At 53.7% G+C, this 21,794-nt stretch overlaps 1 protein-coding gene across 2 annotated transcripts in view; it reads left to right on the top strand.

The window, feature by feature from the left end:
- Positions 1–442: 442 nt before the first annotated feature.
- Positions 443–21,794, top strand: part of TPCN1 (two pore segment channel 1) — a 62,377-nt gene continuing 41,025 nt past the window's right edge. For both annotated transcript variants that reach the window (XM_030335692.1, XM_030335691.1), the window contains exons 1-2: positions 443–511; positions 3,532–3,768. In XM_030335692.1, coding sequence (XP_030191552.1) covers positions 3,657–3,768 — 112 coding nt within the window. In that variant the 5' untranslated portion in view covers positions 443–511; positions 3,532–3,656. The remainder of the gene's footprint in view (positions 512–3,531; positions 3,769–21,794) is intronic.

The raw sequence follows: 21,794 nt of genomic DNA, 5'->3' as shown, positions 1-21,794 counted from the left end.
ATTCCGTTCCTTGTTTCGCTCAATCCGCCCCACCTCCTGAGGCCTGACCAATCAGGAGTACCGCCTCTCTGACCCTCCGCCAATGAAAAGGCCCGCGACTCTCCCGGGGTTGGGCTGAATGAGGAAGGCGGGGGTGGGGTGGGTGGGGAAAGGGGCGGAGCTTCTTTGTCCCACCTCTTCCCAAGGAGGTGGGCAGGGGATCCTGCATCAGCAGCGGGCGAGAACTGGGGAAGGACGTGAAGCTTGCCCAATCAGAGCTCATCATGCTGCCTGGGTAGCCAATAGGCCGCGGCAAAGAGGTGGAATGGGGCGGGGCCGGGGGGTTGAAGGGACGGTAAGCGGCGGAGGAGAGAGCTGGCGCAGCTGCCGTGGTGGCAGCGGCTGAAGTGGCGGCGCCTGCGGCGGCTGCAGCAGCTCCAGGCTCGGGGCTTTGGCGGCGGCGGCGGCGCCGGCGGGCTGGGCTGCGCGGTGCGGACCCCGGCGCGCGGTCCGGGTTGCTGGGGCGGCGCCTGTAAGAATCTGAGGGGTGCGAGCGATGGCCTGACGGAGAGGGCAGGGGCCAGGGGTCAGAGGGCATGGAGTAAGGGGTTGCGCCGCGCTCTGGGCTGTGGGAGGCGGGCAGGGCGGGCCCAGAGGGACTTCGGGAAGTCATCGCCGCGCTTTTCTCCCTCCAGCCCAGGCCGGTGCTTGGCGCCCCCTCTCCTCGCTCCCGGCTTCCTGGGGCGACCCCCAAGTTGGGGCCCGGACCAGAGCCGGGAGCCCGTGGAGCTGGAGCCCGCATTCCTTGTCCCCCACCCGACCCCGCCATCTGCTCAGCTCCCTGGCGCCCTCAGGCGCCCCACCCGCAGGGTCTCGTGCCTGAGTCTGGATGGCTGCTGGCCCGCTTTTCTGGGACCTGTCCCCACGGATGACCCTTACTGGGTCCTCTATAGAGGGAGGAGCAGAGCCCGCCGAAGGAGCACTGGACTGGGACTCAGGAGTCCTGCACTGTGTGACCTTGGGCCAGTCCCTGCTCCCCTCTGGGCCTCACTTTTCCCCTCTCTGCAAGACGATGGGCTGGAATTCAAATTGCTGGTCTGGTTCTGCCAGGAGGTAGATGGTAATGGTTGAGTGGGGAGGGCCCCCGCATTCAGCCTGAGATTGAGCTGTTGAAATCTGGGCTCTTACCACTTCCCTGCTTATAAAAGGCAGGTTAAATTAGCCCCTCTGAGCCCCAGTTTTCCCCATCTGTGAAGTGGGGATATTAGCTAAATAGGATTTCTCAACAGCAGCACTGTTGACATTGGAGCCACATATTTCTACGTTGTGGCAGGTCTCGCCTGTGCGTTGCAGGGTGGGTGTTTAGGAGCATCCCTGGCCTCTACCTACTAGCACCCCTCCCCCCTAGTTATGATAATCAGAAATGTCTCCGTATGTTACTGGTGTCCCCTGAGGGCCCAAATCACCCTGGTACAGAGCCACGGAACTAACATACCGCATGCATTGTTAGCAAGCAGTCATACATTAAACAGTTAAAATAAAAACCTCTTGCCATCATGGTAACAATGATGAAAAAAAATTTAGAAACCTCTTCTTGATGAGTTGAGAAGGTTGGTAGATCTTCTCACCTACAAAGTAAATGGCAGGGAGAGAATGAGAAAACGTTGATCACTGTCAAAGCTGCGCGAGGGATGCAAGGAAGTTCATTTACATATTCGGTCTATTTTCGAATATGTTTGAAAATACCTGTGGTGAAAAGTTAAACCGAAGAGAAAACAAATAAAACACACGCTGCTTAAGACTGCCCGAGTGGCGGCGGCGTCTCATCTGGGATTTCCTCCCTTGCGTCTCCACTGTTGAGGTTTCCAAGCAAAATTAGTCCCCGGGTTTGGGGGAAACTTAAAAAAGTCGCACAGGAAGTTGGCTGGGCAGAGCGCTCCGGGCTTAACAAATACAATGGCGCTCACTTTCACTGCCTAGTTTTAAGAAGATGTTGACGCCCAGGAACTTGCCCAGGGTTTTGCTGGTGGCGTGTGAAAGAAGCAAGTGGCCGGCTTGCCATTTAGTGGTTTAGTTTGGAGACAGACTTGATGGGGCCCAGAAGGCCTCGGCTTGAGGAAGGAACCTGCTGCTGTCTTTAAGTTCAAAGGTCTGCCGTCAGATCTGCTGAGTCTTTGCTTTTGGTCCCACTCAGCGGAAGCGGGCATGTGCATAAATAGGAAACCGCAACAGGCTAGTTCTGCGGGTTCTAAATGGGGAGTCCAGGATGAGCGCCATTTGCTGTGTGACGCGAGGTCATTTAAAAAAATGCTCGTCTCCTTCCTCCTGAAACACCTAAATCTGGGAGAATAATGCTTATATAAGAATGATATGGGCAAGTGTGGGTGATCTGGCACGCTGACTCTGCACGTCTTTGAAGCTAGGTGCTGTGTAAACACCGAGGCTGGGTCTGGGAGAAATTGTAGTGTGGTGACTAGGATAACCGGTCCGGAGCCAGACTTTGTAGTTCAAAGTTTGGCTTTTGAGCTGTGGGTTCTTGGTCAAGTCACTTAATGTCTCTGAGCCTGAAGTCTCTCATTCTGTAATGGGGGCTAGTAGGGGGGTTAATAATTTGCGGGGTTCCTGGGTGGCTCAGTCAGTTAAGCGTCCAGCTCTTGGTTTCGGCTCAGGACACGATCTCACCCTTTGTGAGTTCAAGCCCAGCTCTGCACTGACAGTGGGGAGCCTGCTTGGGATTCTCTCTCCCCTACCTGCCTCCCCCGCTTGCTCTCCCCCTGCCCCCACCCCTACCCCGCTTGCTCTGTCTCTCTCTCAGAATAAATAAACTTAAAAAGAAAATCCTACTTACTGTTAATGAAGTTTCAATCAGCTTTACTTAAAAATTGCTAGAAAACCCCTGGTACATAGTAAATGCTCAATGAGTATTAACTACTATTATTTTAATGGTTTTTTTTTTTTTTTTTGTTAAGTCGAAAATCTTCACAAAACACATAAACAAGGGTCAAAAGGGATGGAAGTGGTGGAACATATTAGCCATAATCTCAATCTCCAAACATAATTATGCTTAAATTTTCAGTATTTATTCTTACACAGTTCCCTGCCATACTTTAATGCTATTACTGTAATACTCTATTTATTTTTTATTAAAAAAAAGTTTTTTTAATGTTTATTTATTTTTGAGAGAGAGAGAGGGAGCGGAGGAGGGGCAGAGAGAGAGAGAGACACAGAATCTGAAGCAGGCTCCAGGCTCTGAGCTGTTAGCACAGAGCCTGACGCGGGGCTCAAACCCACGAACCATGAGATCATGACCTGAGCTGAAGTCGGACGCTTAACCGACTGAGCCCCCCGGGCACCCCTGTAATACCCTTTATTGAGCTAGAATTCACATACCATAAAAAAATCCACCATTTTAAAGGGTACAATTCCGTACTTTTTAGTACATTTGCATGGTTATGCAACCATTGCCACTGTCTGATTCCAGAATGTTTTCATCAGTGGTTGTATTTTAATAATTGTTTTTCTCTTTTTACCCCCCCTCCCCCCGAAACCTAGAAGATGCCTCTGATGGAGGAGTTTCTGGGAAGTACCTCTGGGCCAGTGGCTTTGAACGAGAGCTCAAAGCAGAGACTATTCAAAGCTCTGGACATCGCATCCTGAGGGCTGCCGGAGAAGAGAATATGGCTGTGAGTTTAGATGACGACGTTCCCCTCATCCTGACCTTGGATGAGAGTGGTGGTGCCCCACTAGCTCCCTCCAACGGCCTGGGCCAAGAGGAGCTGCCTCGCAGAAGTAAGACTGGCGGTGGGGGGGGGGGGGGTGCTGGGGGAGGGGCACAGCTCTTCTGTTTCAGGGGGTGAGTTGTGGGCTTGGTGGTCTGGTAATAGATGCACCTATGCCAATGCCTGACCTTGCATTTGACCCCTGAGTTCTGACACAGAAAGTACTAGGAGACTGTGGGGTCCTAATCTTGCACCCCCAGCTTAGGGATTCTTCCAGGGAGGAGCCTCCCCTCCCAGGGCTCTCCGTTCCCTCAGTGCCTTACCCCCCTTGCACTTGAGGTACCCTGGCTTTGTTTGTGGATGCTCGGTGGGGACCTCAGGCAAATTGGCCCTTTGGCTAACTTCCCTGCCCCATTCCTTGTTAAAAAAAGAAACAGGGGCACCTGGATGGCTCAGTTGGTGAGGCATCCGACTCTTGATCTCAGCTCAGGTTTTGATCTCAGGGTTGTGAGTTCAAGCCCCGTATTGGGCTCCGTGCTGGGCGTGAAGCCTACTTAAAAAAGAAAAAAAAAAAAAGGAAAAAGAAAAGCGAAAGACACCGATTTCAACCCTGGCGTCCTCTGTCCAACCCGAAACCTTTGGCAGGAAAGCAGAGTTGAGTGCTTCTCCACGTGGGTGCTCAGGCCCTTGCTGCTGCCCAGGACAAGCAGGGAGGGGGCGAGCATTTGTCGTGATCCATTGATTTGAGGGTTTGGGGTTTTGCTCTGTGTCTTCCTCTAAACCAGAGCCTGGCATGAAGTGAGCCCAAGAGAGGCGAGCTTTAAATTTTTTACATTTTAATTGTGTTTCTGGCAGAATGGGAGACCTTAAAAAGCTTCCTGGTCCTTGTCCCGGAGCCATTTCCCTCGCATGCTCAGGCCTGGTGTCCGGGAGAGCTTAAAATAAACTTTCGTTTTGTGGAGGGTCCTGAGATGTCAGGGGTCAGTGCTTTAGGAGCTCCTTACCAAATGGATGTGCTGCCCTCTGGCCATGCTCCTGAGCCAGGACAGAGGGCTGTTGCTGTCCTCCAGATCACATGGGAACACACTTGGGCCCCGGGAAAGACGAGCCTGGCCCTTCCGTCTCCTTTGTCCAGAGAGAACACAGTCAGGTTGCAGGGAGCTCAGCAGCGTCCCCTTGGAAATGATGAAGGACAGCATTGTTCCTGTGGCTGAGAGTACGATGGGAGGCCTGGCTCCCTGTAAACTGGCCTCTCCTTGCTTGGCAAATTCCCCCCCCCCCCCCCCCCCCCCATGGTAGATCTGGGTGGTCTAGGAAGGTTAGACTATCAATCTCTTCCCTAAGCGCCATTCAGGGCTGAGAAATCAGTGGCTCTGATTTCAGGCTCACTTCTTAGATGCCCTAGAGCTAGCAAGCTGAGTGTGAAAGCTCCTCTTATCTGTTATCTTAACTAAGATCCTTTGGTAGCGCAGGCACTATTCCTATTTTAAGGAGGAGGAGACCGTGAGTCAGAGAGGTGAAATAACATGCCCAGGGTCACACAGCCAAGCAAGTGGCTGAGGTCACATTTGAACCCAGGACTGTCTGACTCCCTTCCTCCTCCTTCTCCCTTTTTTCCTCTCCATCACAAGCCCTTGATAAATGCGAGTGCTGGCCCTTAGCATTTGTATATATTAATCTCATCAAGATGAGCGTGTTGTCACTCTCCAGATTTACAGAGGAAGAAACAGCCTCAGAGAGGTTAAGTGACTTGTCCCAAGTCAGACAGCTAGTAAGCGGTAACGCCCCTCTGATACCTGCCCCTACACCCTGTGTGAGGTGCTTTGAAGACAGTGATGTAAATGAACGTGACCTCGTCTCAGCTTGAAAGTACTCCCTAGCGAAGGGGTGGTCACGTCCATGGCCAACAAGGGAATGGACCACAGGGGAGGGTGGTTGACATGCTAAGGGTGTGGATCATTCTGGAAATAGTCCAGCTCAGGATTCTAAATTGGAATCCTGGTCATTGTCGTGGGTGCCGCTTTTAAGTCCTTGCATAGTGTCAGCTGATGGCCGGGGGTGTTCGGCTCTCCTGCGGATCAGTGGGAAGAGCAACCTAGTTCTGTGTCAGGATCAGGTTTGGAACCAGTGACGGAGCTTGAGTGGGAAATAGGCCAAGTAGACAATAAAATCAACCTTGGATGGGCCACTGGCGAGGCTATTCTTTTTTTTTTTTTTTTTGATGTTTATTTATATTTGAGAGAGAGAGAGCACGACAGTGCTCCAGCAGGAGAGGGGCAGAGAGAGAGGGAGACACAGAATCGGAAGCGGGCTCCAGGCTCCGAGCGGTCAGCACAGAGCCTGTCGCGGGGCCTGAACCCAGGAGCTTCGAGATCATGACCTGAGCTGAAGTCGGACTGCCGACCGATGTAGCCACGCAGGCACCCCCTGGTGAGGCTATTCTTACCTTGGTGAAGTTGGTGGCTCCTTTTGGCTGTATAAGAAGAATGAAATATAGGGGCACCTGGGTGGCTTAGTTGGTTAAGCACCTGACTTTAGCTCAGGTCATGATCTCGCAGTTTGTGGGTTCAAGCCCCGTGTCAGGCTCTGTGCTGACAGCTGGGAGCCTGGAGCCTGCTTTGGATTCTGTCTTCCTCTCTTTCCGCCCCTCCCCACCCCCCCCCTTTCAAAAACAAATAATAAAACATTAAAAAAAAAAAAAGGGAAGGTCCAGGGAAAGTGTACTTTCTGTGCAGTGTATTGGTGCCTCAGTTTCCCCTCTCAGCCTCTTAGTAGATCATTTGCTCAAACCTCCAAGAGCTGGTGGGTGTAACCCACCAAGCCTCGCTGGCAAATCGGTCGGGCCTCTCTGAGGAAAGAAGAGATTTCAGAGGAGACCTGCTGCGCCTCAGTTCATGCCTTTGTTGTTTCATGCTTGGATTTTGGCATTGGCCTTCTCCCCAAAGTCCCCCGTCCCCGTGGTCTTGAACAGTCTGTCTGAACCACAAATCGGACCCGGTACTTTCCCGAGCTCGCAGCCCCCCAGGACCTTGCCGACCCCTATGGGATGCGGGCCAAACTCTTTAGCCAGCGCCCTCGGCCTTGTGTGCCCCGGTGCCTTCTTGCCTGAATGGTCCCATTTTCCTGCCTTTGCCACAGTGTCAGGCCGCTTCGGGCTCTGTGAAAGGCCCATGCGTCCTTCAGCCGCTCTGCCTTGCTGGTGACTCTGCCCAGCCTCTGGTTTGCTGCCATTGTTGCTTGCTTCCAGTTCTATCTTGGAGATCCTGCTGATACTCCCGTCTCTTCGAAGCCTTCTCCGGACCTCCCCTTCCTGACAGGGCTAATCACTCACTGCCCTTTCCTGCTTTGGTGTCTAGATGAGGCTCCCACTATTGCAAGTAGCTTACTGCGTGGTAATGACTTGTTTAGCCGTCTGATCACCTGCTGGGCCCTGCGTTCCGTTCATCTTGGCATCACCCAGCTCGATGCCTACGGTACATAGGCACTCAACAGCTCATGGTGGAAATAAACCTAATTGGGTTTTCTGGGGCCTTGTCGCTAGCTCGTGGGAGTGGTGTCAGGGACCTGGTCAGAGGCGGGTGGTATCTCCCCCTGCCTTCTCTCCTAACCGGCACTCAGAGTCTCATTTTCCCCAGTACAGCCGATTGTCCTAGAGGCTCCCACCATCGACACCCAGTCCGTGGCTGATGTAAACCCTTTCGGTATTAAGGAGTTGGCAGGATTTAGACGGAGGCCTTCAGCGGAGTTGGCAGCTACGTGGGCATGAGCCACTGAGAACCAAGCCAGCTTTCTAAGGCCGTGAACCTTGTTCTGGAGGCCGGAAGGAAGTCCAACATCTCGTCCGCGGCAGGATCAGCTTTTCTCTGAGGCCCTTCTCCTTTACCTGCAGACAGCTGCCTTCTGACTGTGTCCTCACATGTTTGTCCCCGAGTCTGTGTGTCTGTGTCCTAATCTATGCTTACAAGGACACCAGTCAGATTGGCTTAAGGCCCAGCCATATGACCTCATTTTACCTTAATTACTGCTTTCAAAGCTCCGTCTCCAAACACAGCCACACTCTGGGGTCCTGGGGGTTAGTACTTCAACATAGGAATTTTAGGGGCACCTGGGTGGCTCAGTCGGTTGAGTGTCCGACTTCGGCTCGGGTCACGATCTCGCGTTTTGTGGGTTCGAGCCCCGCGTCGGGCTCCGCGCTGCCAGCTCGGAGCCTGGAGCTGGCTTCGGATTCTGTGTCTCCTTCTCTCTCCGCCCCTCCACCGCTTGTGCTCTGTCTCTCTCTGTCTGTCAAAAATAAATAAATAAATAAATAAATAAATAAATGTAAAAAACCAAAACACAACAAAAAAAAAATAGGAATTTTAGAGGGACACAGTTCAGCCTGTAACGCTCCTTTCCTTTTCCTTTCCTCCCCCCATGCAGGAGCCTGGCTGTGCTGCCTGTGACCTTTGACCCTGTGCTAGGGATGGCCTATGCTGGAATATTATCCCTGCAGGGAATTGGAGGGTTGGGATTTTTTTCTTCCCTTTGTGGGCAAGAATGGATTTTATCCAAGATTCAGACATCTCTCTGGGCTATAAGAGCGGCTGCCGAAATGCTAACGAGTGACTCATAGGCAGAAGATGTCAGGTTGATAAAGGGGGCAGGTATAAGCAGAGGTATTTAAAGCCTGGAAATTAGGAATAACCTTGAACATGGTCAGTGGGGCTGACGTGTGACAGCGTGGTTTAGAAATAGCTCATGGTCTGCATTGTGTATCAGGTAGCGGTCTAGGCTGCCATTAGACCGTAGAGGGTGAACGTTGTGGGCAATACAAAGGATTTTCCAAGGGAATTCTGGTCACACTCACCTTTTGCCTTCTCATTGCCTTTTAACCCAACAGCTGCCTAAGATGGGCCTGTACTCGCTGCTTTCTCTGGGTGTAAGAAGGATTAGGGTCTAGGGGAGGAGCTGACACACTTAGTCTCATGAGCTTTGGGGTTTGTTTGTTTTTTTTTTAAGTTTATTTATTTTAGCAATCTCTACACCCAACGTGGGGCTCGAACTCACGACCCTGAGATCAAGAGCGGCATGCTCTACTGACTGAGCCAGCCAGGCGCTCCTTCCTAGGCTACTTCGGTGCTGATGGCCCATGGTTTCCAGGTGACAGGCCACGCAGGGATAAGGCGTAAGGTGACAGAGCAGAGGAGCCCCGTCTTCCTCCTCCACCCTGATGCCTGGCACGCCATCAGGAGTTGCCTAACTCGGTGTGAGGTCTAGCAACGTAGAGGACCACGGCTCCCCTGTCTCCGGGTGCACCCCCTTCCCCCCACCCACCACAGGGGCCAACATGTGGCACCCTTGGCTCCTTTTCCACAGTCTTCGTTCAGGCAAGGTGGGCCAGAGCTGTTGGCCTGGGGGCAGGTGGAGCCAGGATGAGCTGGGAAAGAGCAGTGGGGGCTGTCCGCCCGAGGACGATCACCCCCAAGGTGGGCTCTCCATCAACAGAAATCTGTGCCCACGGTTCTTTCCCTGACCAAGCATCTCCAGCATCTTGCCAAAAAGAGTGAATGCAGCCCAGAGGACCCGTGTGGCTTTCGTCACCCATGATACCCCAGATGGTGGCCTGGTTAAGCACGTGGGCTCCGGAGAGTCAAGCTCCAGGCTTCCGCTCCTACCTGAATAGGGATCTCAGCCTCTCTGAGCCTCAGTCTCCTCATCTGTGGAGTGGGCTCATGCTAGCATCTCCCAGGAGGGTTGCTGGGGGGCATTTGGTGAGATCACGTGTGTGCCGCCCGTGGTGAGTGTTCGGCTAGTCATAGGCAGGCGTTACTGTCGTGGCCAGAGACGGGGCTTCTTCTGTGGAATATAGGGGTCCTGAACCCAGGCCAGGATCTGAATCCTGTTTGCCTCGCTCCTGGCACAGCGGGTGGCCACCGGCAAGCCAGGAAGCGGAGGCAGCATGGCAGCTGGAGACCGAGCAGCAATTAGATTTTCACGGCCTCCCAGGGAGCCTGGGCATTTGGCTTTCTTGGGGCCTCGCCGAGGCAGAATGCCGGGTGTCACCGGGCCGGCGGAGGCACCAATTAAAATGAGCAAGCGCCCGGCATGCTGGGTTGCAGCCATCTAACCCAGACTTGAAGACTTTTACTTCCTCAGCCCTCCCGGTCTTCGTGGGGGATCCTGTCTGTTGCCTCGGGCCCCCCTGCCATGAGATGCCATCTCTCCCCTCCGCCCGCAGAGAGCAGCCGCGTCGAAACGGCGCAGTGGCAGCTGGGTGCGAGCTGGAGAGCCCCGCTCTGTACCCATCGCCTTGGGGAGGTCTGAGTTCACGTTTGCTCCGGAGCTCCGTGAGCCAGAACCGTCAGCTTCTCAGCCTCCGAGTCGGGGAGGGCACCCGGGAGGGCTTAGATGGCTCATAGCAGCATGTCTCTGGTGGTTTCAGGGTGCGGTGCTCTCCCTGGGGCCACCTCCGAAGGGAACCCGAGCTCTTGAGAGGAAGCGCCAAGAGGGATGCCAGTCCCCAGACCGCCCCCATCCCATCTTTGCGTTCGGGGAGCCCACAAGGCAGCTCTCCGTTCTCCCTTTGCTGGGGTAAACTCCTTGATTTGGACATTTCTTAACTCCTTCCCTTCTGGTAACGGCTCTCGGGTATTGAGCCCCTCCCATGTGCCAGGCAGTGTCCAGGAGCACTCCGCTTGTGCTGGCCGTCACTGGGTGCTCCCAGCGCTTGCAGGATCCTCATCAACAGGAGAGCAAACTGATGCTCTTGGAGGTTGAAACATACCCGAGGTCATGCAGCCAAGAAGTGCCGGCGGCATCGAACGCAGGTCTTCTGACTCCGGACTCAGGCTCTTAACTGATGTGCCACATGCCATGAAGTGAACTCTGCAAGAGGGAGCATTTTAGGCTGAATTCTCTTTCCCAAAAGGAAGCTGGTTTCTGTCTTTATCTTGTTTTTTGTTTTTTAACTTTTATTTCCTATAAGACATGGTATTCTAAATTGGAGTTTCGTACCTGGAGCTCCTTCTCATAGCTGAGCCTGGGTGGCTCAGTCGGTTAAGCGTCCGACTTCGGTTCAGGTCATGATCTCGCGGTCCGTGAGTTCAAGCCCCACGTCAGGCTCTGTGCGGACAGTTCAGAGCCCGGAGCCTGCTTCGGATTCTATGTCTCCCTCTCTCTCTCTGACCCTCTCCCGCTCACAGTGTCTCTCTCTGCCTCTCAAACATGAATAAAAAAATTAAAAAAAAATAGCCCAGCCGATGGGGTTTCATCGTACAAGTTGTATTGGATCATCACAGGGGACCGGAAAATGTGGGCAAGTGAAAAACCAGACCACAAAGGACACCCATGACTCTACCCCGTAGAAAACTGTGGCTTTCTCCTCCACGTTTGCTGTTCCTCAGCTCTTCCTGTGCACAGGCATTGGGCTCAATTTTACATCCTGGTGGTTGGGCTGAAATTGAGAACTTAGGAGTCAATATTGGGGAAGTAGACAGGAAGGACAAAGGGAAGTCAGCTTTGGAGCATGAGACTCAATGAGACTCAGTGAGGAGGGCGATCCCCTTAGGTCACGGTTCCAGGGTCAGGGGACCCCACATCCGGCCCTCCCTGGAGAATGCTCCTTGGACTGGATAACTGAGTTAGGTCATTGGAATTTGGGCTCTCTTTGGCACTGGGGTCCCCCTTGCCTTGTTTGCTCTTTGTGGGAAGGACTTATCTAGCTGTAAAAACGTGTGGTTCTTCCTCTTCTCGAACCTCATGAGGGTCTGGTTCAGCTGAATTGTCCTCCTAGGATAGGGCCTGAGAGCTCAGCTGGCCTGGAGCCCTGTAGGCCTGGGGCACGCTGGGGAGTGTGCGTGCTGCTGTGTAAAGGGCGGCTGCCCCTTTACTCTGGTCACTCACTGCCACGCAGGATCACAGGCAGGTTGTTACCACATTTTCCAGTGTTGCAGGAGAAGTCCAAACCTACATTTTTAATCAGAAGTCTTATGATTTCTATTTTTATTATTTAAAAAAACCTTTTTTTAGTGTTTATTTTTGTGAGAGAGAAACAGAGTGAGCACGGGAGAGGGGCAGAGAGAGAGGGAGACGCAGAATCCGAAGCAAGGCTCCAGGCTCTGAGCTGTCAGCACAGAGTCCGACGCGGGGCTGGAACTCACGAGCCATGAGATCGTGACGAGCTGAAGTCAGATGTGTAACTGACTGAACCATCCAGGCGCCCTGGAAGTCTTCTGATTTTTAAATATTGGTAACTCGTTCTTATTTCGTAAACACAGCCGGCCGAATACAATCTGGTCGCTGGGCTGCTGCTTTATGACGTCTGAGCTGGAACACACGAATTCAGCCTTGGCTTTGTGTTCAGAACAAAGTACTTCAAAATAAGGAAACAGTATAAAACCGACCAAGGAACTACGGCCCATGAAGTATTCTTGACCTTTGGGTGGCATTCAGTGGGAATTGGAAAGGCCCTGGGGATTTCGCTCTCTGCTTCCATGTGATTTGCCTAAAGAAAGCCCAGATTTCATCCATCTGTGGAATGGAGGCCGGAGCTTGGGGGCGGACGTGCCAGGCCGGGCGCATATGGATGAGAGGGCAGAGCAGGTGGGCGCATCTCCTACAAACCCCTTTGTCTTCCTCTTCTGTTTATACTTTCCTCCCTCTGGGTTGTAGTTCTTGGAACTCTCGGCTGGGGGGCCCATTTTCCTTTCTTTCTCTTCATTTGCATTCTGTCCAACTTTAAGACCATCTTCTCTGTTCTTAGCTATTTGATCCAAACTGGGGCTGGGAATTTTTTTTTTTTTTTGGCTTTGACTTTGAGATGTATAATAAAGATTCAGGCCGGTGTTAGAAATTAGAAAAAAAAAAAAAAAAAAAGTAACAGTGAAGGGGCGTCTGGGTGGCTCAGTTGTTTTAAGTTTCCAACTTCAGCTCAGGTCACGATCTCACGGTTCGTGGGTTCGAGCCCCGCGTCGGGCTCTGGGCTGACCGCTCGGAGCCCGGCGCCTGCTTCGGATTCTGTGTCTCCCTCTCTCTCTCTGCCCCTTCCCCCGCTCATGCTCTGTCTTTCTCTTCTCTCTCAAAAGTAAATATTAAAAAATAAAGTAACAGTTGAATAGCTAGTGTAAGAGCGGCAGGGGGGGAAGACCGTTCCAGAGGAAGGGAACAGGGGGCAGAGGCCCAGACGTGTCAGAGTGGGTGCGTATGGGAGGTGCTTGGGCTGGAGGGTGGGGAGGACAGACTGTCTCCAGATCTTACAGGGTCTCTCCCCGCCCACCTCAGGAGTTGGGGCCTCATCCTGGGTGATGGAGAAGCCCGAGAGGGTGCTTCTGGCGGGGGAGTGACGCGGTCACATTTCAGGGGTGTTGTCGGAGAATTCACTCAGGCCGCCCTGTAGAGAGTGGCTGGAGCTGGGTGTGGAGACTGGCTAACATGGTGACAGCCCAGAGACACGGTGGGACCTGTTTTGTTCAGCCTGAATGGTTTCCAGAGGTGGTGTGATCAAGCAGCCATTATGCTTGGTCACAGAATGAGCACACAGCCTCTGTGGCCTCACACACCCTGGCTTCCTGGGTTTGTTACCTGCCTGGGGCCTATAGGTGTTTGGGTTTGTTGCCTTTGGAGTAAATTTCGGTGGTAGGTTACCGCGGCAGCGACACCGTGGCAGGAGTCAAGAGAGCAAATGACAGCGGAGAGTCATCTAGGGGAGTAGCAGACGGGCCTGTGGCCAGGTGGCATTTGGGGACAGGTGGCATCGGGGATGCTGGGGAGACGGGCAGGGGCCGTGTCGCGGGCAGAGGGAAGGATGTGTGCAGACCAGAGGCCAGCACGCTAGGGGCGCGTCGGATGTGGGCCGTAGTTAAGCGTATAGGCTCTCGGGGGCACCTGGGTGGCTTAGTCGGTTGAGCGTCCGACTTAGGGTCAGGTCATGACCTCACTGTTCGTGGGTTCAAGCCCCGCGTCAGGCTCTGTGCTGACAGCTTGCTCAGAGCCTGGAGGCTGCTTCGGATTCTGTGTCTCGTTCTCTCTCTGCCCCTCTCCGGCTCGTGCTGTCTCTTTCTGTCTCTCAAAGATAAATAAGTGTTAAAAAAAAAGAAAAAAAGAGTATAGGCTCTCAAACCACCTGAGTTTGAATGGCTCTGCTGTTTACGGCCGTGGGTTAAACGAGATGGCATATATCAGGCGATTAGCACAGTGCCTGGCTTATGCCGGATTGAGCACCTGCTGGATGTTGGCCATTATTATTTGGGTCAGAGCAGGCAGACCCATTTTATGGAGAGCCTAGAATGCCAACAGCTGGAGTTTGTGAACTTGGGCACAGGAGCTACTATGTGTGTTTGGTGACATGATGACAAAACCTCTTCCCTCTGACCTCTTGCCAACTCTGGATGCCTTCTCCAGCCACCGTGATATCCTTCCTTAGAAACCCTGAGGTGGGTGAGCCCCGGATAGCAGTGACTTTTGTCCCTGGAGATTGGGCGGTGGATGGACAGGAGACAGACTCCCGGGATATTCTGTAGCGTCAGGAGCCAGGTTTGGCATTTTTTTCTGGACTTCCCCGGGGCCGGGTCATCCGCTGTCCTGAGGCTCAGCGCTGTGCCTGCCTCGTGCTAGGCACTCAGGAAACATCTGGACAAAATAGAACTGAGGAGTACTCGCCCAGGGTCCCCTGCCCTGGGGCATAGGTGAGGGCCTTCTAGAAACATCAAGGACGGGGTCTGACAAAAGGGCAAGGAGTTAGTGAAGGAAGAGTGAGATCGGAATGAGTATATTCTGCTGTGCCCTGCCCCCCCCCCATGCCTTTCCTAGCCCCACCACGCCAAGCCCTTACGATCAGAAAGGACCTACTCTCCTGATTGAAAAAGGCATGGTGTCCAGCTGTATCCGGCAGATAAGTTTCTGCTTTGTTCCATAGCACTGACAGGACCCCCTCAACAATCCATTGTAATCGAGGGTTGATCAGGAAGTTCTCAGTCGGCTCAGCCAGGAAGCTAGATCTAACTCTGTCCCCCTTCACGAGAAAGCTTTTATGTGAAAAGAAAGCTTTTTCCACTCTGTGGAGAAAAGGAGGGTTGGATTCTGTCCTCATAACCACCTTTCGTGTACTGAGGAAGTGATATCTTGGCATACAACTGGGGTATTTGGATTGCAAATTTAAAAAAATATATGTTTATATATATGTATACACATTTTTAAAAAGTTTTTCAATGTTTATCTTTGAAAGAGACAGTGTGAGTGGGGGAGGGGCAGAGGGAGGAGACACAGCATCCGAAGCAGGCTCCAGGCTCTGAGCTGTCGGCACAGAGCCTGACGTGGGGCTCAAACTCGCGAACCACGAGATCGAGACCTGAGCGCCAGAGATGGAGGCCTAACCGACTGAGCCACCCAGGTGCCCCTATATGTGTGTGTGTGTGTGTGTATGTATGTATATATATGTATCTTTTTTATCTCTGTATTTTAGCTATAAAAGCAAGCATGGAACATAATATTGTAGAAGCAGTGTCTTTTTTTTTTTTTTTTTTTAGGCACAAGTTAGGGGTTTGTATTTCCACGAAAGACTCCGTTATGTCTGGGGATTCTCTGAAGTGAAGGTTTGGTGGCTTCAGCCGGCATCTGGAGCCGCACTTGCAAACCTCTCCCTCCGTGCGCGCTCTGGGTTCCACCCCCTGCTCCCTGGCCCCACGGTGGATCCACTAGCTGCAAATCAGGGTCCTTTAGGCTGCCATGAAGAGTGTCTCCCCCCGCCCCAGCCGGTGTTGACGCTCTCTCATTAGAGGCAGCAAGTGCTGTGATAGTGGATTGTGGTTGGAAAGGTTGTGTGTAATAAGGTTTCTAACTGGTTTAGCCTAGTGGCCCGGGGGCAGCGATGGTATGCATCCCCGTTTTGCAGACGCGCAGTTGGAGGCATGAAGGAGTGGGGCCCGTTCGTTCCGCCGGGTGGGCGCTCGGGCAGGCAGGTCTGCCCTCATCGCAGACCCCTGCCGCCTCTGCTCTCCGACCTTGCCCCGCGTGTGCTTCTCTGCCCAGGCCCTAGCGGCCTTGAAAGTTTCACTCGCCTCCCAGTGTAGAGAAGGAAACCGTAAACTTACGCCCGCTCACTCCGTGAAGGGTAGGCCAAGTTCTCGGGTCAAGTGAAAGACGAAGCCCTTGAAAAGCAGATGCTCTGACCCACCTTCCCTGCCTGCCTGCCCCCAGCCTCTGGCAGCTGCCCCAGCGCTTTCCAGGCCATGAGAAATTTCGTCTCGGTTACACTCCTGGCTGACTGGCCTCCGTTCTTTTCCTCCACCCCGGAAATCAGAACCAATGATCAGAAGCCTTACAGCATGGCGCCACTCATATAGTCTCATTCATTTTGTTGTTTGAACCACTTTTCACTCCCCAACCTCCCATGGGCTGCTGTCTCTTGCTTCTGACCTCTCCCCACTCCAGCTTTCCATCGGCTGAAGACCTTTGTCCCCTTCTTCCACACGGCCTTCCGGCCTTCCGCAAGCCTCCCTAATCGGTTAGGGTAGTGGCCGCCTGTCCACACCCTCTCATTCTCTGAATATGCTGTGTGCACCTCATTCTCTGCTCCCTGCGCCCAGAGGCCCGCTCCCTCCCCGGCACCTGCATGTGATAGATTTGATTAATGTCTTATGTACTGAGTCGCGGTTTGCTTTGTGCCATGATGGATTCCTAAAGATTGTGAGAAAATGGGATTTTGGTGAAGTAGATAATTTAAAATATGGGCAAGAGGGCCGAGTTTGGCAAAGCTTCCTTTCGTAGTATGATTAATACCCCTTAGGTCATCCAGTGCCGAGCTGGGTTTTATAAACCACGTTCCTTCCAATCAGGGATTAACCTGTTAGTGGATTTCTTTCGAGTGTCTCCGGATGCCCATTTGAGGTGGCTGGGGTGGACCGGGCAGGAAGGCGGAGCGCCCGACTCAGTGTAACGTCTGGGCGGGTGCTGTTGTTGTGGGTGCTGATGTATACAACTGTGCCTCTTTCTAGTAGTACAAGTTTTGCAAAGGCAAAGACCGTGTCTTTTCTGCACATACTCCGGGCGCTTCATAAACAGATGTCAAGTAGCCTATCTGGAAGTGACTCACCAGGTTCGGAGAACACCCAAGGCCCCAGGTGACTCTGTGGGTCACAGCGTAACCGGCTCCTGGAGCCATCTGGGGTGACAAGGAGACGCAAACACATGTGACAGGCCAGAAATAGTCTAGGCAGGGCCCGACCCCCGCCGCCCCTGGGAATAGCCAGCTTTTTTTTTAATTTTTTTTTTTTTAGGTCTCTGCTTTTTTTTTTAATTTTTTTTTTTTAACATTTATTTATTTTTGAGACAGAGAGAGACAGAGCACGAACAGGGGAGGGGCAGAGAGAGAGGGAGACACAGAGTCGGAAACAGGCTCCAGGCTCTGAGCCGTCAGCACAGAGCCCGACGCGGGGCTCGAACTCACGGACCGCGAGATCGTGACCTGAGCTGAAGTCGGACGCCCAACCGACTGAGCCACCCAGGCGCCCCAGGTCTCTGCTTCTTAACACCTTCCCAGTTCTCCAGGAGCCCACACGTCCCATAATTGTCACGGAAGCCCCGGGTGCTCAGCTCCCACCTTCCCACACCTCGCCCCACCACCCCACCTTTAGCAAGAGGAAAAGGCTGCCTTTTTCTCTTGCTAATCTCTCTTTTTGTTAGATCGGGTTTTTATTTAAAAAAAGATTTTTTTTTTTCATTCCTTTAGCTCTTGCTGAAAATCAGCTCAGGCAGAGTGGTTGTGCTCAGTGCAGGCTAATGGCTTGGAGCCCCTCCAAGCAGCCGGATGTGTTGGCTTTCACTTGTGGGTGGTCGTCGACAAGCGTGATGTCTTCTCTCTGTGACTCTCGAGGGTGCCCTCTTCTCGCGGGCTCGGCTGTTCGCACTTGGCTGGCTTGCCTCGTCGTCTGCAATCACGGCTTTTATGGTGCACCCCGGGGCCAGTCTGGTCGCCTCGACAGGGCTCAGATCCGATCGGTACCAAAGTCCACTCCGCCTCCAGGCCAGTTGCCCCGTTTGGTGTTATTGTAGGTTATTTTGTGCTGTTTCGGTTTAGAGATCAAACACTGGCCCAAGGTACACGGAGACTCACCAGTCTGGAGACGGGGGTGGCCTGGAGAACTCTCAGGTCGCTAGAAATGTGTGTGTGTTGGGTGGGCGATCTTATCTGCTGGCACATGTCCCGTCTACTGTTTCTTCAGAGCGTCTCAGACTACAGCAAAGGATGGGGTTGAAATTCCGGCATCACCTGCTGGTGGCCTTGGAGACTCCGATGAGGAACTTCACTTTCTCCCTCACTTTCTCCTCCTCCTGTAGAAGGGGGGATAAGAATAACTGCATTCAGGGTGGACGTAAAGATTAAGTGGGAAATTCCACACGACATCTCCTAGGACCAACTCGGTGAGTGGAAGCCCTAAGTCATAATAAAGTATCAGGGTTTCATTTTCAACACAATAGCCATGTTGCCCCTTCCTGAGCCCTGAGTAGGCAGCTGAAGGACTCTGGACTGAGAGCTTGAACATGGTCTTCTCTTATTAAAATCTCTGCCTTCCTCTTAAGGAACGTTAGCTGGTTTGTTTGCGCTTTCTTACCCATGGTACCCATGGTAAACGGGGGAATAATACGTTTACTGCCTTGACCACCATCCTGGGCGCGCTGCAGAGATAATTTAATTCAAGCAGCTCTGTCTCTTGCTACTTGTTAGCTTGGCTTCTTGGTTGCCCTTGTATGTTTCTTCCTTTTTCTAATATATACTTTTAAAGTTTATTTATTTATTTTGAGAGAGAGAGAGTGAAAGAGAGGGAGGACATGAGCAGGGGAGGGGCAGAGAGAGAGAGAGAGAGAGAGAGAGAGAGAGAGAGAGGGAGAGAGATCCCAAGCAGGCTTCGCGCTGTCGGTGCAGAGCCCGACATGGGGCTCGAACTCGTGAACAGTGAGATCGTGACCTGAGCCAAAACCCAGAGCCGGACGCTTGACTGACTGTGTCATGCACGTGCCCCGCCATTGTATGTTTGTCTGTGATGCTTCTTTTTGGCTGCTTCCCCACGTGGCAGGAAGGGAGACTGAGGAAACCAGGAAGCAGAGGCTGAGCACAGGGGCTGCCCACGGACGGTGCAGGCTCTCACAGTCCTCTGGGAGCAGCAGTAGCCAGACAAGCCCGGGCCCCTGGACGGTGGCACGCCTCAGGGCTCAAGCTCTCTGCAGGCTGTCGCCTTCCAACCGCTGTCACCTCCCCAACGGGCCTGTGCCTCTGGCCGCCTCACTCTTCTGAGCAGAACCGCCGGCAGCCACAGATGATCCAGATGCTGGGGTGAGGCCAGGGTTCGTGCAGGCTGGGTCCAGCCAGCCCCCTGGGTGCTCCCGGGCAGGGGCTGGTGCAGACCTCTGATCTGTGCTGAGCGGACTGTCAGCTGACGCGGAGAGTGGGTCTCACAGCCAGACTCGTCCCCCCGCGCGCCACTTGTCTGTTGGCCTCTTGCAGGGGCTCCGGGGGTGCCAGCGTGCAGTGAAAAATGCCTCTCATCCCCATTTGTTCTTCCACAGCTCCTTCCCTGTCCCTGTGCAGTTCACAATTAGCATTTCTGATGCTTCCGAGTGAATGCAGGACAGATGTTCGCACAGGTGCTGCACTCCTCGTTGGGTAAACAGTGGGGCTTGCAGACTGTGTGTGTGTGTGTGTGTGTGTGTGTGTGTGTGTGTGTGTGAAGCGAGGGGCCTTTGACGTGTGCACAGACCTTACAGCATTTCTTTTCAAGGCACCTGAAGCACTTTGTGCATGGTAGGTGCTCAGTAAGTACTTTTCGGTGAGTGATCCGTTCCGGCGAAAGCCCTTCGTTTCAATGAAGCCAGTGACACAGGGGCAGGGAGTAGAATTGCAAGCCGAGTCTTGAAGTTCACGGACGGAGGAAGGAGAAATGCCATCCTGCCTCACCAAGAGATTACCTGCGGGCGTCCGGCAGCCACAGTTCTCTCTCTGCCTTGGCAGGAGGGGTGGCGGGGGATGTGCAGGAGTCGCGAGACCAGGGTGGTGAGGAGCCTTCGACGGTGGAAGCGAGCTTGGTGCCTCCTGGCCAGGCACCTGCCCTACACAGGTGCGCTCACTGTGCTCCCCTGGGAGAGCGAACTTGCAGTTTCGCCGTGCACTGGTTTGTAGATGGGGTTATGATGCTGCCCAAGACAACCGCTTCCCCGCGGACTTCTGGTTGGTGCACCTGGTCGGAGTGCTTCCCTTTGGAACCCGGGGGCTCGGGTCCCGTCTCCCTAATGTGGCGGACAGCCCTCCCGCGGCTCCCGCCTTGTCTCTGCCCGTGTCAGCCTCAGGATCCCTGAACCCTCTGCGGTCTCCCAGACACGCCCTGCTGTTTGCTTCTCTGAGCTTTATGCATGACCTTTCCTGTTTCTGGAGTGTTCCCCTCACCACACCCCCATCCACCTTGTGACCCTCCTTCATCCTTCATCCTTCAGAAGTGGCCCAGACATCACCCCTGAATCCCCCCGCCCCCGCCTCTGCCCACTAGCCCCCGTGGAAGGTAGCTGTGACATCCTTTTCTAGGCTGTTGTAAGTAAGAAATGGCTTTATTGCACAGGATCACTTTCCTTCTTTTGCCTCCTGATTGTGGGCCTCATGAGGGCAAAGTACAGGGTTTGACTTTTTCGAATCCAACGCCTGGCACCATGCCTGGAATACAGTAGGTGCTGCATAAATGTGTCCTTCAATTAAACCATAGTTGTTTGTATCAAGAAGGCCAGCCTTTTAAGGTTTCACCCTCCCTCGTTCTCCCCCAAATCACGACATGACGTATGAAGCCTGGAGAGTTGCGGTCAAGGTCGTGTTTGCAACCTCAGGATGCCAGGGGCCCTGTGTAGCCAGTTGAGGGTGGGCACCTGGGGCGGTGATCACTACCCTAAAGTATTAAGAGGCCCTCAGTTTCCCAGCCACTGCTCTCAACCCTCTAGCCATTTCCCCTGCGAGTTCAAGGCCCTTCTGTGCTGAGCTCATGTATTACAGGGAATCCCGTAGGTCCCTGTCAGCTGGCCGGAAACAAAGTTAGAGGTAGCACAGGGCATTACCCTGGCCTCTTCCAGACCAGGGTCTCTCCTTCTAGAACAGTGCATGACCCGTAGTACTGGCCTAGTTGAGCCTTTTGTTTTCCCTTTCCTCCTCTGGCCTGAGCCTTTGGCAGGACGGGTTTCGGGCTTGAGGCCAGTGATTCAGCTAGGCTGGCTCTGTGCCAGCTCTTGCCTCTCCGGAGTCGGTCTATCTGCCCGGGGCCCTGCCCGGGTTTGCAGTCCCGACTAGCGTGCGCTGCAACATGGGTCTGCCTCCCCACGCCATCTTGCAGCCAGTCAGCAGAAAGGGAAGGCCTGAGCAAAGGAGATGTGCACTCTGCTTTCTTGCAGCATCGGGCCTTTTGCTCGATTTTTATCTGGGGGGCTTTGAAGAGCCAGCCAGCGCAGAAGCCGGGTGGCAGCGCTACGCCCGGAAAACTCATCAGTGTCACTCTGGTTTATTTTCCTCTTCTCTTCGAGCTTTTTCCCATGGAGTGGGGCTCTCAGCGACAACTGGCGAACGGTCGGGCGATTGCTCGTTGTTCATTCTGGCGGGCACCGGTTTCCGGAGGGCTCCGGGTGCTCTGTGGGTATTCACATTTGTCTCTGTGATGCCCGGAGCTCGGTTGGCCCCAGTCCCAGCTAATGGCTGAAGAAACTGAGGCTCCGGGGACTCCGATGGTGAACCGGGGGAGGGGAGGGGCACCGTCGGGAGTGAACCTGGGTGTTTTATCTCGAAGAGGATGCGGACGGTGTGTGTGTCTGAGAATGGGCGAGGTTGTGGACAGGTAAGAGGAGGGGGGACAGGAGCAAGGATTGAATGGGGCTGGAGTCCCTCCCCCGTGCAAACCTGCCCGGAAGCGGTCACGGCCTGGCATCCTCTCCCGTCCAGGAGCTCAGAGGCGACCTCTTTGTCTAGGCCCCAGAGGAAGGTCGCAGTGGCTTCACCCCGCCTGTGCCGACCCTGCCCTTGCTGGGTGGGGGTTGGGACATAGAAGCCCTCCCCTCCTGCGGGCTCCTTCCGTCTCCTCCCTGGTGCAGCTTTATGGCGGC

The sequence above is a fragment of the Lynx canadensis genome, chromosome D3 (genome assembly GCF_007474595.2).
Source record: "Lynx canadensis isolate LIC74 chromosome D3, mLynCan4.pri.v2, whole genome shotgun sequence".
Taxonomy (NCBI): Eukaryota; Metazoa; Chordata; class Mammalia; order Carnivora; family Felidae; genus Lynx; species Lynx canadensis.
This window is presented reverse-complemented; position numbering and strand designations above follow the sequence as displayed.